A 14,171-nucleotide genomic window follows, 5' to 3' on the forward strand; every position below is an offset into this window, starting at 1 on the left:
CATTTTTCCCATCTCGGAAAAAAATTGAGATTTTGACATTTTTCCCCATCCTTAATTAGGGTAAAGAGTCAAAAATTCAAAAATGATCAGAAATCCCACAATATTTTGCTTTAGAAACCCCAAAATGTGATGTTTCCAAAATGAAATGTGCTCTCTGGGATCCTCAGCTTGTCAAATTAACAAGTCTGGTTAGGTTCACCACTGCTATTCAGTGATGGACAGCAGTGAAACTAACACAAATTATGTCAATTTCAGACAGCAACTGCCAGGTTTTCAGGGTCCCTGGCTCCTGTGTTCTAAATAGCTTGCCTGGGAACATCAACTCCCAAGCCTGGGGATTCTCATTCAGCTGGCAGAATCCTGCCTGGGATCCTTTGGAAGCTCATCAGAATTGAACCAGTCCTGCAAAATGTTCCAAATTCATATCAGCAAATTTCAATGAAAAAATGGTTCATCAGAATTCTTCTGATCCTAACATTGTAAGCTTTCCGGGACAAAGTCTAACTCCTGCTAGCTGTTTGTACAGGGCCTAGCATAATAAATTCAACTGGGGCCTCTAGGTGCTACCATAAATAAAATAAGAAGATCTGAATGAAATTAATAGGCAGCAGGTTTAAAACAAATACAAGGAACTTCTTCACACAATGCACAGTCAACCTGTGGAACTCCTTGCCTGAGGAGGTTGTGAAGGCTATGACTGTAACAGAGTTTAAAAGAGAACTAGATAAATTCATGGAGGTTAAGTCCATTAATGGCTATTAGCCAGGATGGGCAGGGATGGTGTCCCTAGCCTCTGTTTGTCAGAAGGTGGTGATGGATGGCAGGAGAGAGATCACTTGATCATTACCTGTTAGGTTCACTCCCTCTGGGGCACCTGGAATTGGCCACTGTTGGTAGACAGGATACTGGGCTGGATGGACCTTTGGTCTGTCCCAGTATGGCCATTCTTATGTTCTTATCCTAAATTTGTATTTCAAACAAGGGATCTGTAACTAAGAAATTAAATAAGATTCTATATGATGTTGAGACTCTAAATGAAAAGCCCCCTACGTAATCAAACAACAAGTAAAATATAGGTATGTAAAATTGGGAATCAACTGATCAACTCTAATCTGGAATGAAATCACAAGAACATGTAATTAGCACCACCCACTTATAATAAATAAGTATGTGTTGAGGGAGATGCAAACAGCTGGCACATGATCTCATTAAAAATGTGTACAGACAATTTTCAGCAGTAGATCATTCTAGTGACAATAAATCCTACACTTATTTTCTAACAACTATACTTAAAGTATTCCATACAGAAAATGTATGCCCTTCTGCAGCCCTCATGTTAAGGTTATCCAGCAGATGGAGTCACCTAGTCACACAAAATGCAAAAAAAAAGTCAAATGAGAGTAGTCTACAGAGATAGTCAGCAATCAGGTCAAGATGGCTTTGTTTATTAATGAAATTCTGATGTCAAGTGAATCATTTATTTGCATATATTATTATATTTTGATGATATGGCTAATTATACCATATTGAAACACTTATTAATAAAAGAGTCCATATTTGTTTTACACTGAAATAGCTAGACCTTCCAGTCAGCAAATACAAAGATATTTAAAGTTGACTTTCATTTTGTCAAAATTCATCTCACTTTTCTGCCCAAGAATTATAGAAGTCTGAGTCACAACTTAGCTTGTGAAGCAGTGACACGACTGTAGCCATCAACAGCAATTATATCAATCCTAAAGAGAATATCCCTGTCTCTGGAAGAATTTGTGTGGAGAGGGATAGTGGTTGTTACAAAGCACCATGGGATGAGACTACATCAGCAACCCTTGTGCTCTGTTTTCTGTGCCTCTTTTCACTCAGAGATCTGTACATCTGTTTTCCTTCAAGCCATGGAATATAGAGGAGAACATATGGCCTAAGGAAACATTTCACCTGATTTGGTGTCAAGAATGTCGCAAGAGCAAACAGTAAGTTTCAGTGATTTCACAGTGGTGGAGGCTAAAGTAAACAATGTTTTAAATTTGACATTCTACAATGCAGTAGAAGCTGACATTTCCATTGTATTTGTTATATTTCTGATTGTATGCAAGGAAATACAGCAGTACATTTAATTAGCAATAGCAAGTGTAATTTCAATTTTACTGCATATGAAGGTGCAATTTTTGTGTCCTTTACCCAGATCAAAGCTCTAGACACTTATCCTGGTAAACCAACTAATACCATAAAGTCAATAAAAGAAAACCAAAGGAAGAAATCAATAATAGGGATAGTTTGTCACAGGCTGCTGAATGGGAGACCTTCTAGGTAAGTGCTTATAATCTGTAATGCCTCCTCACTGTAGTAGGTGTTGAAAGGGAAGAGTGATTTTTCCTTTCTCCCTGTACAAGTGAAATGGGGACTGAAGTCCATTAGACATGAGCCACTCGGAGTTTTGAGCAGAACAACGGGGTGTGGGGATTTGGCCTAATGTGTTTTAATTGATAGTCCCACACAAGAGGTTGTTAAGTAAACTGTGAAATCAAGTGTTGAAAGAGGAAGTCCCCTCCTGTACTAAAGTCTGGTTCAGGAATATGAAAAAGAGAGTGGGAGTAACAGCCTAATTCTCACCATGGAAAACACTGGGGTGTTGGAGTTCCCTAAAGCCCAGTATTAGGAATGGAGTTGTTCTGTGTTGATCAGTGACCTAGAGGAGGGTCAATGCCCAGAGCACTGGAGTGGGACTCAGGAGGTGTGTGTGTTTTCTGTTTAGACAGTTAGTTCTTTGGAGCAGGGACTGTCTCTTACCATATGTATGTACAGTGCCTAGCACAATCAGGGGCTTCTAGGTGCAACTGTAACATGGAAGTGGAAAACTGATGGATGGCACAAAATGCTCTAGTTTACACCTAGCTGTGAGAAGAGTAACTCTGCCTTCATATTATCTTCTGGTAGCACCCAGGATCCTCATCAAGCGGGCAGTGCCATTGTGCTAGGGACCCTGCATGAAGAGACGCCTTCCCTGCCCCGATGCTTTGCAGCTGAATCCCCAAGGCTGATGTGGCTCCATCCTTTATTTATAGGGCTGAGAGGCTGGGACCATTGAGAGAAGGAGATTCAGAAGATCTCTGCTGGAAACACACCTTGTGAAACCCTTCCTCACTGGGGAAGCAAATGTCTAAGCGAGCCAGCTAGTCTGCTCAGCTTTGGCGGATGAGCTCTGCCTTTGGATCCATCCCAGTCTCTCAGGACAGCTGATTCTTCCCTATACCTCTGCCCACGCCTGGCGGGAGGGCGCTCAGGCTGTGCTGTGCACGTCTGCCGTGGAGCAGAGCAGAGCAGCCCGCTGGCAGGGCCGGGATACAGGCCAGGTCCCCCGAGACTGCTGCCGCAGCAGCTGCTGTGGGTTTGTCTATTGCATTTGCGGTGGCTAGTAGCCCAGACAGGCAGGTCTGCTGGCTCCCGGGCGGCACGTGACGCTGGAGCAATGAGCTGCATTGCTCGGTACCTGGAGGCAGCTGGGCAGCTCCTCCCTGTGAAACAGTCGCCAGGGCAGGAGAGGAGCTGGCAAACAGCTCCCTGCTGCAGCCGCGAGTCCCGGGGCGGGGCTGGGCTCAGAGCTCCCCCGGGCGAGGCAGAGGGCGCTTGGCCAGGCCGGGGGAAGGCAGGAAGGAGCGAGCAGGCTTTGCCCGGGCTTGGGAGCGCGGAAGCAGCATGGCTTTCGGGAAAAGCCAGAAAGATCCCTTCAGCACGGCCGTGGGGCACCTGATAGGTGAGTACCTGAGACCCACCCCCGATCTGGGGTGACTCGGGGTGGGAGAGGAACCCGGGGCCCCTCCAACGCCCTCGGAGAGGACAGAGGAGACGCTGGGCAGTTTGCTGGAGGCGGCGACCCCCGACCTGTCTTCCTACATGGCCGCGCAGCGCAGCCCCACTCCCAGCTGGGACAGCTTTGCAGCCGCAAGTGTGGCCAGCCTGGGGATTAGCCCTAGGTCCCTGCCATCCGATGTGTTAATACATCAGCCATTAAAGGCGGAGGAGTAAAGAGGCCAGGTGAGCACTTTGGCCTGGAATAAAGGATTGCTCGGTTCTAGAGTCTCCCAATCTAGCCACCCTGCAGTGCGTGTGAGGCAGCGGCTCAGGGAGGAAGTCTCTTAAACTCCCAGGAGCCGCCTTTAATGCAGTCCGCAGGTAACCCTGACTTTTCCTTCCAGAGAGAGCAACGGTCGGTGTGCTGCCCGCTGAGGAGTGGGGTCAGTTTATGCACATCTGTGACATTATTAACACAACGGATGAGGGGTAAGTAGGCTAATGCTCGGTAGCCAGGTTTGGAAAATCATTTACCGGGTGATCCAACTGTAACTGTCCGGAGTGAATAAGAGAGATCTCAAAAACGGCTGCAGTGCCTATTTAACCGCTCCTGTTTAAAAGAGCCCTGGGTGCAGGGCTGCCCAGAGGATTTAGGGAGCCTGGAGCAAAGCAATTTCCGGGGCCCCTTTTCATAAAAAAAAGTTGCAATACTATAGAATACTATATTCTCATGGGGGTCCCTGGGGCAAATTGCCCCATTTGCACCCTCTCTGGGCGGCCCTGCCTGGGTGTGTGTTTATGCACCTGTGGGATACATGCATGCGCACACATTCAAATCTCTCTCATTTTTGTGGCTAATAACATATCCAAAGTTACACTTTGCTATTCAGAAGTAGGACCAGCTTCTTCAGGATAGGCCAGTGTTCCTTATAGTTGCCTGTGCATCATGTCAACTACTTAAGGTCACATCTAATTAAGTCATTACTAGGGGCTGGATCCTGATGTCCTTAGCTGGTTTTTATTCAGCCTTTTCCCAGGAGAGAGGTTCATTTGAGTTACTGGGAGTCTTGGTTGAGTGAGAAATCAGTGAAGATGTCAAGATTTGACCATTAAGGGGAGCAGTTCCTGCTATATAGAGCGAAGAATCCAAAGTTTACAATATTCGAGACATCTGTTAGCTACCACAACATGACTATGGTTTGGGGTTTGTAACTTGACTAGGATTCCTGATTAGATATTTTTGATGCCCACCTCTATTAAATTTATCATCAGAAAAGTCAAATGATGTCACACTTTGTATCCCAACATATTTTAATGTACCTAGGTAGGTATTTAGGACCCGTTGGGAGGCAGTGTGTCCTTGTGGGTAGAGCACTGAAGACCTAGGTTCTAGTCCCATTTTGGCCAAATGCCTGCTGGGTAACCTTGTCACTTCACTTTTCTGTGCCTCCGTCTCCCCATATGTAAAATGGGATAATGATCCTGACCTTTTTAAAATCTTTTGAGATCTACTGGTGAAAAATGCTATATAAGACCCTAGTGGTATTATTTACCAGAGAGGTTTCAGTCCTAAGATGATACATAATTACTGAAAAAAGGTCATCTGTTCTATGCACTTCCATTCCTTGCTCTAATCTCATGCTCTTGTTTATGGCTACAGCCATTTGCCTATAGCTACATGTCCAGCCATTGGCAAGGGGAAGGTTTAGCTATGAACATTGTTTTTTATGTATAGTATCTACCCAGTGCCTCCTTTTTTTAGGAAATAACTGTCCCTTGTGAGCAGTTTATTCCATAACTGTCCATTCCGAAACATCATGTGATATCCTCTTCAACATCTGCTACTGGCCACAGCCTGAGATACAATACTAGGAACAAAGGAATTGCCAAACCTGATCAGATGAGTGGCCCACCTGGCCCGGTATCCTGGCTCTGATAGTGATTAGACCCTCAGAGGAAGGTCTTAGAAACCCCGAAGTGGGGAATTATGGAATAATTTAACTACAGGGGAATTTTTCTTCCTAATCCCCCTTCTCCTGTTTTAGGCTTTGTCTACGTTGACAAGTGAAAGACAAAACTTTTGTTATTCACAGCAATTTAAACCCCCTCCCCCCCCCCCGAAAGACAAAAGTTTTGTTGATACCAAGCCAATATTAACGCCATCCATTGGGGGTGGAAGTTTTTGTTGGCAGGAGAGCTCTCTCCTGCTGACAAACAGCGGCTATACTGCGTGCCTTTTAGTGGCATGTCTGTAGCAGCACAGCTGTGTTGCTAAAAGCTGCATAGTATAGACAAAGCCTTCGATTCTCCGCTATTTTGATCTGCTATTGCAATTACTATGTTCACAACTTACGATGGTATAAAAAGAGAGAGAAATCTTGATCTTAGTGGAGTTTTACAAGAAATACATTAGGACAGTCAAGCTAAAGTGTTTACAAAGGTGAGCTCTGAATTAGGGCTTTATTGGCATTGAGTGTTTTTTCCAGTAAGATTTTTTTTTTTCTACACCCAGGTTTTTGATGGATTGCATTAATATAGTGCTAGGTCATCGTGAAGGATATTGGTTTTGTTTATCACATTCACAAGCAGTCCTGGGGCACCAGTTACTGTAATACCTGGGTGCATTATACACAAAGTATGTTAAGAAACAAAATTATTTTCCATATATAATGAGCTAACACCTAATCCCAGCCCTTCACTCCCACACAGCTATATATAGAGATACAGTAAATATATGAAAATCATAATGCCATGATGGATATGTGGAATGCAGTGTCTGTTTACCAGCACACAGCAATTACTAGGGTTGTTTAGAAGCATCCTGCAATTACCAGGATTGAAATTTAACCGGGACACTGATGCTAACATCTCTGGTCTTGCCAAAACTCCCACGAGGTCTCTAATTCCAACATATTTGAAAAATGGGCTCTAGTTAGCTCTTGATGCATTGGCCATTCAAGCTTTTATATTAATGAGAGTTGCACAGGTAAATCTCTCACATGACGATAAGAGAAAATAATTTTGGAGAGGAAACTCTGCACTGGGGAATTATGTTTATTCGTCTACACAGGACGCTAAAGTACAGTCTGTAGTGATGACCCCGATTCACCACCACATTAATCCAGTTTAATACCAAAGTGACTCTGTTGAAATCAGTGGAACCATCACGCTGATGTGAACCAGCATAAAATTAGAGTAACACTGGGAGCTGATTCGCTCCTTACTTCATGTCGGTATTTTCAGATCTTGGATAATTTTTATAAAACAGCCACCCTATTTCATTGGTACCTTTCTCTGCATAATTTCTTGTTATCACAGGCCTAAAGATGCAGTAAAAGCACTAAAGAAAAGGATTTCCAAAAACTGTAACCATAAGGAGATTAGATTCACCTTGTCTGTAAGTACAACTGTACTCCTACTAGATACTGAGAAGGAAGCCATATTTTAAGAAATAAGTCAGTGTGTGATTGACATGTAGGTTGTGAGCTCTCTGAGGCACTTTGTTATATGTCTGCACCGCACCTAGTACAATGCAGCCTTGATCCTTTACTGCAGTTCCTAAATGCTACTGTCATGTAAATAATAATCCTATATCACCTCTACACTTAAGGCTTGTCCAAGACAGTTGCCGTATGACTCCCATTGGCTGTCCCACAGATTATACCCCACCAATCTCAAAGATACAGGGGTTAGAATACTGTACAAAGGCTGAACTGGTAACAATTCTCCTAATAACACGTCTGGTAGCCTTATTACTCATGCGTGTTACACATGGTGGAATGTGTGGTGTAAGTTTTGCAAAAGCGAGGAAGTCATTAGGGTGAAGACATGACTGATGTTGTTTTGATTGGAGGTAAGACCTACAAAGTTCAGCTCTGAATCTAAATTGTCCCAGAGTTTGGGGGTGTTGGAATTTGGTCCCATTACAGATGGTTCTGAGTCTGCCTCTGAACTTTCCCAAGCTGTGGGGCAGTTTGGTTTGGGCCCATCTCTGGGTTTACTGGAGCACAGTTCTCCTCTCTCCTCTGCACTGATATCATGGGTCAGATTCTGATCATCTTTACACTGAGACCAGGATCAAGGCTCTATATCCTTGTTAGCTGGCCTGGTCTTTAGGTATAAATGATTTCCCTGAGGATGTCATTTTCTTTACTGTTTCCATTATTTGAATGCAGAAGTTTCCCTTTATCACACAAGCATCAGCGCTGTTAAGCGTTGTATGGGGTGTCTGGTGGTCCATAGGTGACCGACACTGTTAAGTCACAGGATGGCCAGCAGTGCCCAAGTGTCAGCTGGTGAGTTAGCGATGCAGCTAAAGTTATCTAAACACATCAATTATATGCTTAGCGTGTCCCAATACCACTCCATTGTGCTCCCTTTGTTCTTCAGTTACTTAGCTGAGTCACCTTTTTGCTCCACAGGTTTGCATAGCAGAAATGCTCTGCTTCCGTTCTGAATGCACTCTCTGTATAAGGCTTGCTTGCTCCTCCAGGCCATTGTTTACCTTAACCCCGCACTGAATGTGCAGGCTGGAGTTTTGATAACACAGCTCGGAGCTTTGGGAGTGTTAATCTGGAGATTTGCTCTGCAGTTATAGCTGGAGTTCTGTTATTATTCAGCCTTGTAGAAAAAAGATCTTATGTTCATGTTCCTGGTGTGTCCCGGGTGGAACTGGATAACAACACTGACTTGCTGAAAATGGATTCTATTTGCTTGCAGATAGGGCTAATAACCAGCCATTAGGTTTCAGATCCAAGCAGCATGACTGCAAAATAAATGCCATCTCTCCTTTTCCAGGGTTTCAGGTGTGCTCCCAAGCTCCTAGCACTGTCTCATAGTCTCTCTTGGATTTCAGCTCCTACCTTCTCCTTCTCTGTTCCCACCTACTCACCTGCAATTATACCCTGCCAGGCAATTTCAACCTTTCAGTCCCAGATCTTTTTCTGGGTTTCCAAGCCCTGCCTCAATTTCCCAACCTTCTTTCATTTGGCAAGCCCTACTCTTTCCACTAAATCCCCCTTTCTCTCCTCCTCCTCTTCTTTATTCTTTCAGTCTTCTTTCTGCAAGCTTCAGACACTTGTGTCTGCCAGTGCCTCTTCTGTTGCTGGTTTCTTTCCATTTTCCAGTACCTCCTGGCCTCAGCTTGCCACTCTCCTTAGCCCCAGTAAAACCTCCCCTGCAATACCTCCAATGCTAGCCATGTTTAATGTTACTTTCTTGGCTTCCAAAACCACATACTCTTGGTGCAAGAGCTGGTTGAATATTTTCTGTCTGTCATTTTGTGACAGGAAAGGGCCTTTTTTGCTGAATGAAAAGTTTCCATGGAGATTTTTTGTTTCTTATAAAATTGTTTGTTTGGTTTTTTGACAAATCACCCCCCCCCCCCCCGCACCTCCCTCTTTTTCTCTTTTGCCCCTGGAAAAGATGGCTGGGGGGGAGGGGGCACAAAAATATGAAACACTTCTCAGTTTTTGAAAACTTTTTTTTCAAATGTCAAGTTTTTTAAAAAACTCCTGCAAAAAGCAGTTGGTGCTTTTGACCAGCTCTTCCCTTTATCTGTCCCCCTTGTGCCAATTACCTTGCTTCTCCGCCACCCATTGAGAATCTCCATCCAGTCCCCTTGCCCGGCTACTTTACATACAGTGAAGAAAAGAACAAATAAAGGAGCCACTTTGTTTTATATGTATTTTGCTCTGTTTTCATTTACTCCACCTCATGTCAGTGGACTTAATCCTTGTATACACAAAGCTTGGGTTCCTCCTATGAGAAGCATAAGCAGCACTCAGAAAAATGTGCTGAAAGTTTTTGTTTTGCCTTGAACTAGCAGAGTCACGCCTGTAGGCCCCGGTCCTGCTGGAGACACCAGCACGCACACAAGTAACCTTATGCACCTGAGTGTTTCCTTTGAGTTTTATGGTGCTGCTCGTGTACAAATTTTATCTTGGGTGTGGATTTTGCAGGATCAAGGCCTTAGTTAACTCAGTTGACCTGTCATTTACCAATATGCTAACATTAGAGCACGGCTTTTACTTTACTGCTGTTTCCTTGTGCCTGTTCCGTGTATTTTCCTTGTGTGCATGTTGATTTAGAGGAACATGGGTGACAATCAGATGTATAAAACCATCCTGGAAGTGACTTAGTTTCATGCACTCTGGCTTGCTGAAGTCAACTGCTGCTTATGAAGTTACATGGAGAAGATTTTGCATGCTTGGCCCAGTACTAGTTTCATAAAGTATCTTTATTAAAGGCAAGAGATCAGACTCAGCACTGCAAGTTTCACAATCAGATGTCCGGGAGATTATGACTTTCAAGCAGGCAGCCAGCAGTGTGTGTTTATTACTTGACTCTTTATTATTTGTAGATAGTGGGTGTGTCAAACCTGTTTGCATGCTCCCTTCCTGTTTTTAAAAATGACACCTATTCAGCTTACTAGAACTCGTTAGCTTTTTTTACGTTTGTAAATACTAATGTCCCAGTTCTTACTGGGGCTTCTGGTTGCAAGAGCAGTATTAGGGATGGCCAAAATAAATAGTTTAAAAAAAAAAACATCTTTTTTTTCCATTGTGCAGAATTAAAAATGTGCAGGGGAGGGAGAGAAATTGATGTCTGCATTTGTTTTCTTAAAATATTTTTGGAAAAAATTTGAATTTTGAGTAAGTTCTGGGATTGGGGTTGTTTTCCTCCCACCCACCCCACTTTTTCATTTTTCCTTTTGAAACTTGATAACGTTGGAAAAGTTACCAAGGGGTAAAGCTATGGAATTTAAATTGTACTTTTGCCACTTTGAAACTTTTTGCAAAGCTGAGGATTTGGAAAAGTTATGGGATGGAAAAATGAAGAAGTATGTGTGAGAGAGAACCCCAGAACATCACTATATTGCACTGTAGGGCAAACAAGGTGATGGGAGGTGAAAAAAAGTTGGAGAAGGTGGAGAACTGTGGTTTTGGCTTCCAAAGCAAATAGTGGAACCCTGATCACTTAGGACATTAAAAACTAGACTGTGAAAAACACTAATAAATGTACATAATCCATTCTCAGAATGTATGGTCTAACAGACTGTACGCTGTGATACTTTGGAGAATGCTGAAGTTACAAACTGGTACCTACTGACTGAGATGTATGAGGAGCCAAAATATCCACCCATGATCCTTAGCAGCATCCTGTGGCTAAGGCCTGGTCTGCACTGGGATCGATCTAAGTTACGCAACTTCAGCTATGTGAATAACGTAGCTGAAGTCGACGTACTTAGATCGACTTACCGTGGTGTCTTCAGCGCGGTGAGTCGACTGCTGCCACTCCCCTGTCAACTCCGCTTGTGCCTCTCACTGAGCTGGAGTACAGGAGTTGACGGGAGAATGCTCTAAATGTGATAAATCGACCCCTGCTGGATCGATCGCTGCCTGCCGATCTGGTGGGTAGTGTAGGCATACCCTTAGAGGCTTCCGCTGTAAAATGAAACTGTTCATTCCAACTCTTTGGACCAAATCCTGGTTGCCTTACTCGCATGATTAATCCCACTGAACTTAGTGAGTAGAATCTGGCTTTCAAAGGAAAATACTTTTCTTTCCTTCTACCACTTTTCCCCTTCTCCCATCCTTTTCTTTTTTCATTTAACATTTTGTAACAATGATGCCTTTGCTTCTGCCTTTTAACAAAGGGCTGTGGTGCCCTTTTATTAGCTGAGTCTACTTTGTGAATCTGAGAGCTTGGATTACACAATCAAACACCGAACTCCCTTCCTGTTGACACGGAACTTCTCTCACCTGGGGTGTAGAAACTGTGCCAGCTTCTAAAGTCATCCAATCCCGCCCCCTAATTATGGAAAGTCTAACAGGACAGTTGAAAATACGTTTGCTAATGCTTTGATTCGAACCTTCTCAAGAGTGAGTTTCTGGGGATGTCAGTACAGCAAGCAAGAGATGCGATTGCAGCACAGGGCGGGGGCTACCTGGGCTGGCTTTGATTGAATTAGCTCACTAAAAATAGCAGTGTAGCCACGGCAGCATAGACAGTGGGATGGGCTAGCTGCCCAAATACTCTCTCACCTGGGATACTAGTCATATTTGGGCTGCAAGCCCAGGCTGCTGCACTTACATTGACTGATGTAACTCACTAAAAATAGCAAAGCTAGGGCACGTGCTGTCCCAGTTGCAGAGTAGACATACCCGCTGGAATACTTACCTATGCTGGGTAGCACCTTACTTCACCACTATGCCCGATGGATTCTGATGGAACTGCTTAGGGATGTAGGATATTATTCTCAACAGTCAATAAGGGTATTAGAATCCTAATGAAAGTATAAGTATCAAAGTAGCTCATTCTTGATTGCTCCAGAATTAATCGGGGCCAAATTCGCCTTGCAGTTGCACTGGAGCACCTCATTCAAGTCAATTGGGTTGCACTGGCATAAATTTAGTGGAGGGTCTGGCCTACTAGCCACAGTAGCCTTACTCAGAAGGGTAAGTGTACTGTCTCAGGTGTGGGGAATTCATAATGGGAATTGCATACCGTGCACAGGGTTGAAAATGTTTTACACAAACCACAGCATTTATTTCCTGGACCCTTTCAAATAGAAAAGTAATTAGTCAAGCTAAGATTCTCTGGTTATTGTCTTTTACTTGGCTTTTTGCACAGCAGTCTGCCTCTCTTTGTTCCACGCTCGCTTTATTTCTGCAAGCTATTTTCTGCTGCTCTTGTACCTCCCTTCCCTTAAGGCCCTGTTCACACTAGAGAAAAGTCCCTATGTCTCCAAGCTAGAAAATGAGTTTTTAACACTCCTTTGTGTACCCTACAGTGAACAGGGAAAGCATGTTTAATCCACTTCTGCTCCATTTGCAGCTATTGTGGTGCCACACAAAAGGTTGGTTCTACTTTGAAGAATGTTTCCCAATATTTGTAATGAGGGAATACTGATAGAATTGACATAGTTTGTAAACTGGTCTAAACTTTTCCCTTCTCACTGGATGGGGCTTAGTAAAGAGAGAGACCCTCTTCCCCTCTGCTTGGGGCACCATAGTCAAGGAGTTAGGGCTCTGAAACGTTGAACCAGGAGGGCTGGATTGTAGTCCTGCAAGTACTCACAGATGTTCTATGGGCAGGATTTCCTTCAAGCCAATGACAAGATTTTATATTGGCTTGATTTCAATGGATTGGGCCCTCTGGGACAGGTTAATGCTTCTGATTTCCCCATCTGTAGAATGGGGATGAGGAGCACCTGCCTTTGAAAGAGCTTTGAGATCTGTGGATGAAAATTGTCAGATAACTAGCAAGTATGGTGAGGTTCAATGCCTTGTGGATCTGTCATATCTTTGAGGCTCTAGCTGCATATCCAAAGCCCACTTTTGAAGGTAGATATTTCATAAAGATGACTCTGACGCTCAAAGTAATTTGCCTACTTTATTTCTGGTTTCAGTGCTCCTTATCACACAGCTCTCACAATTGGAGAGCTTCAGTTTGGTTTTTGGTTTTGATTACAATTCACTTGTAGGCAATATGAGGAAAAAGAAAATGGTAGTTGTTCCTATTATGATTGATTGATTTCATATTGCGACTGTGCCTAGCAGCGCTAGTCATGGACAGGACCCCACTGTGTTAGGTGCCGTACAAACACTACTGTCTAATCTCGTCTTTCCAAGGTGACCATCACAAAGCCATCCAGGCATGAATTGAAAGGGGGGGGAGACGGAAGGGCTCAAGTTATTTTCAACCACTGTGTCATAGAAATGCCTTCTCTGTACAGCTTCTTGACATGTGCATGAAAAACTGTGGCCCCAGCTTCCAGTCTTTAGTTGTGAAGAAAGACTTCTGCAAGGACAAGCTGGTGAAACTGCTGCATCCAAGATACAATCTGCCAGCTGATACACAGGACAAAATATTGGCCTTTATCAGGGTAAGTCAACTGTAAATAGAGGGATATATACGTAGTAAATATTTAATGATACAACCCGGTGATGGGCTGGAAGGGGGTTTGTGGAAGCCACCTGTGAAAATGTCCTTTGATGTACTTGTTACTTTTGCAAGTGCAGCCAGGAGTGGGAGGTGGAGGGAGAGGAGCAGAAAGGAGGCATGGAACGGCCCCTTTGGATACCCCCTACCCTGACTGCTGGATGTGTTCCTTCCCCAGCTGCACTGAAGGACAGAAGTGAAAGGGAGTTTTAAAGCTTTCTCTGTCTTATTCCTGCTGCTTAGAGTCCAGGCCAAGGGAGTAGGTAGTTCATGTGGAGGGCTTCAAGCACATGTGTAGTAGAAGAACCCCTCTAAAAGGAGGTTCTTTTCTTCCGTGACCCACTAACATCATCTTCAGCCTTGGAAAAAAATTCCTCCAAACAACAGAAATCCTGCATTTTTCAAGGAGTCTAGTAGGTGGGTGGACAAGGAAAGGA

At 43.8% G+C, this 14,171-nt stretch overlaps 1 protein-coding gene across 3 annotated transcripts in view; it reads left to right on the forward strand.

Annotated features, from left to right (window-relative positions):
* The first annotated feature begins 3,325 nt into the window (after positions 1–3,325).
* Positions 3,326–14,171, forward strand: part of TOM1L1 (target of myb1 like 1 membrane trafficking protein) — a 39,506-nt gene continuing 28,660 nt past the window's right edge. The window contains exons 1-4 of one of the 3 annotated variants that reach the window (XM_032805594.2): positions 3,326–3,751; positions 4,194–4,278; positions 7,108–7,186; positions 13,529–13,678. In XM_032805594.2, the coding sequence (XP_032661485.1) occupies positions 3,694–3,751; positions 4,194–4,278; positions 7,108–7,186; positions 13,529–13,678 (372 nt within the window). In that variant the 5' untranslated portion in view covers positions 3,326–3,693. The remainder of the gene's footprint in view (positions 3,752–4,193; positions 4,279–7,107; positions 7,187–13,528; positions 13,679–14,171) is intronic. The other 2 variants (XM_032805596.2, XM_032805595.2) reach the window with 2 other exon arrangements.

Source organism: Chelonoidis abingdonii, chromosome 13, assembly GCF_003597395.2.
Source record: "Chelonoidis abingdonii isolate Lonesome George chromosome 13, CheloAbing_2.0, whole genome shotgun sequence".
Classification (NCBI taxonomy): domain Eukaryota; kingdom Metazoa; phylum Chordata; order Testudines; family Testudinidae; genus Chelonoidis; species Chelonoidis abingdonii.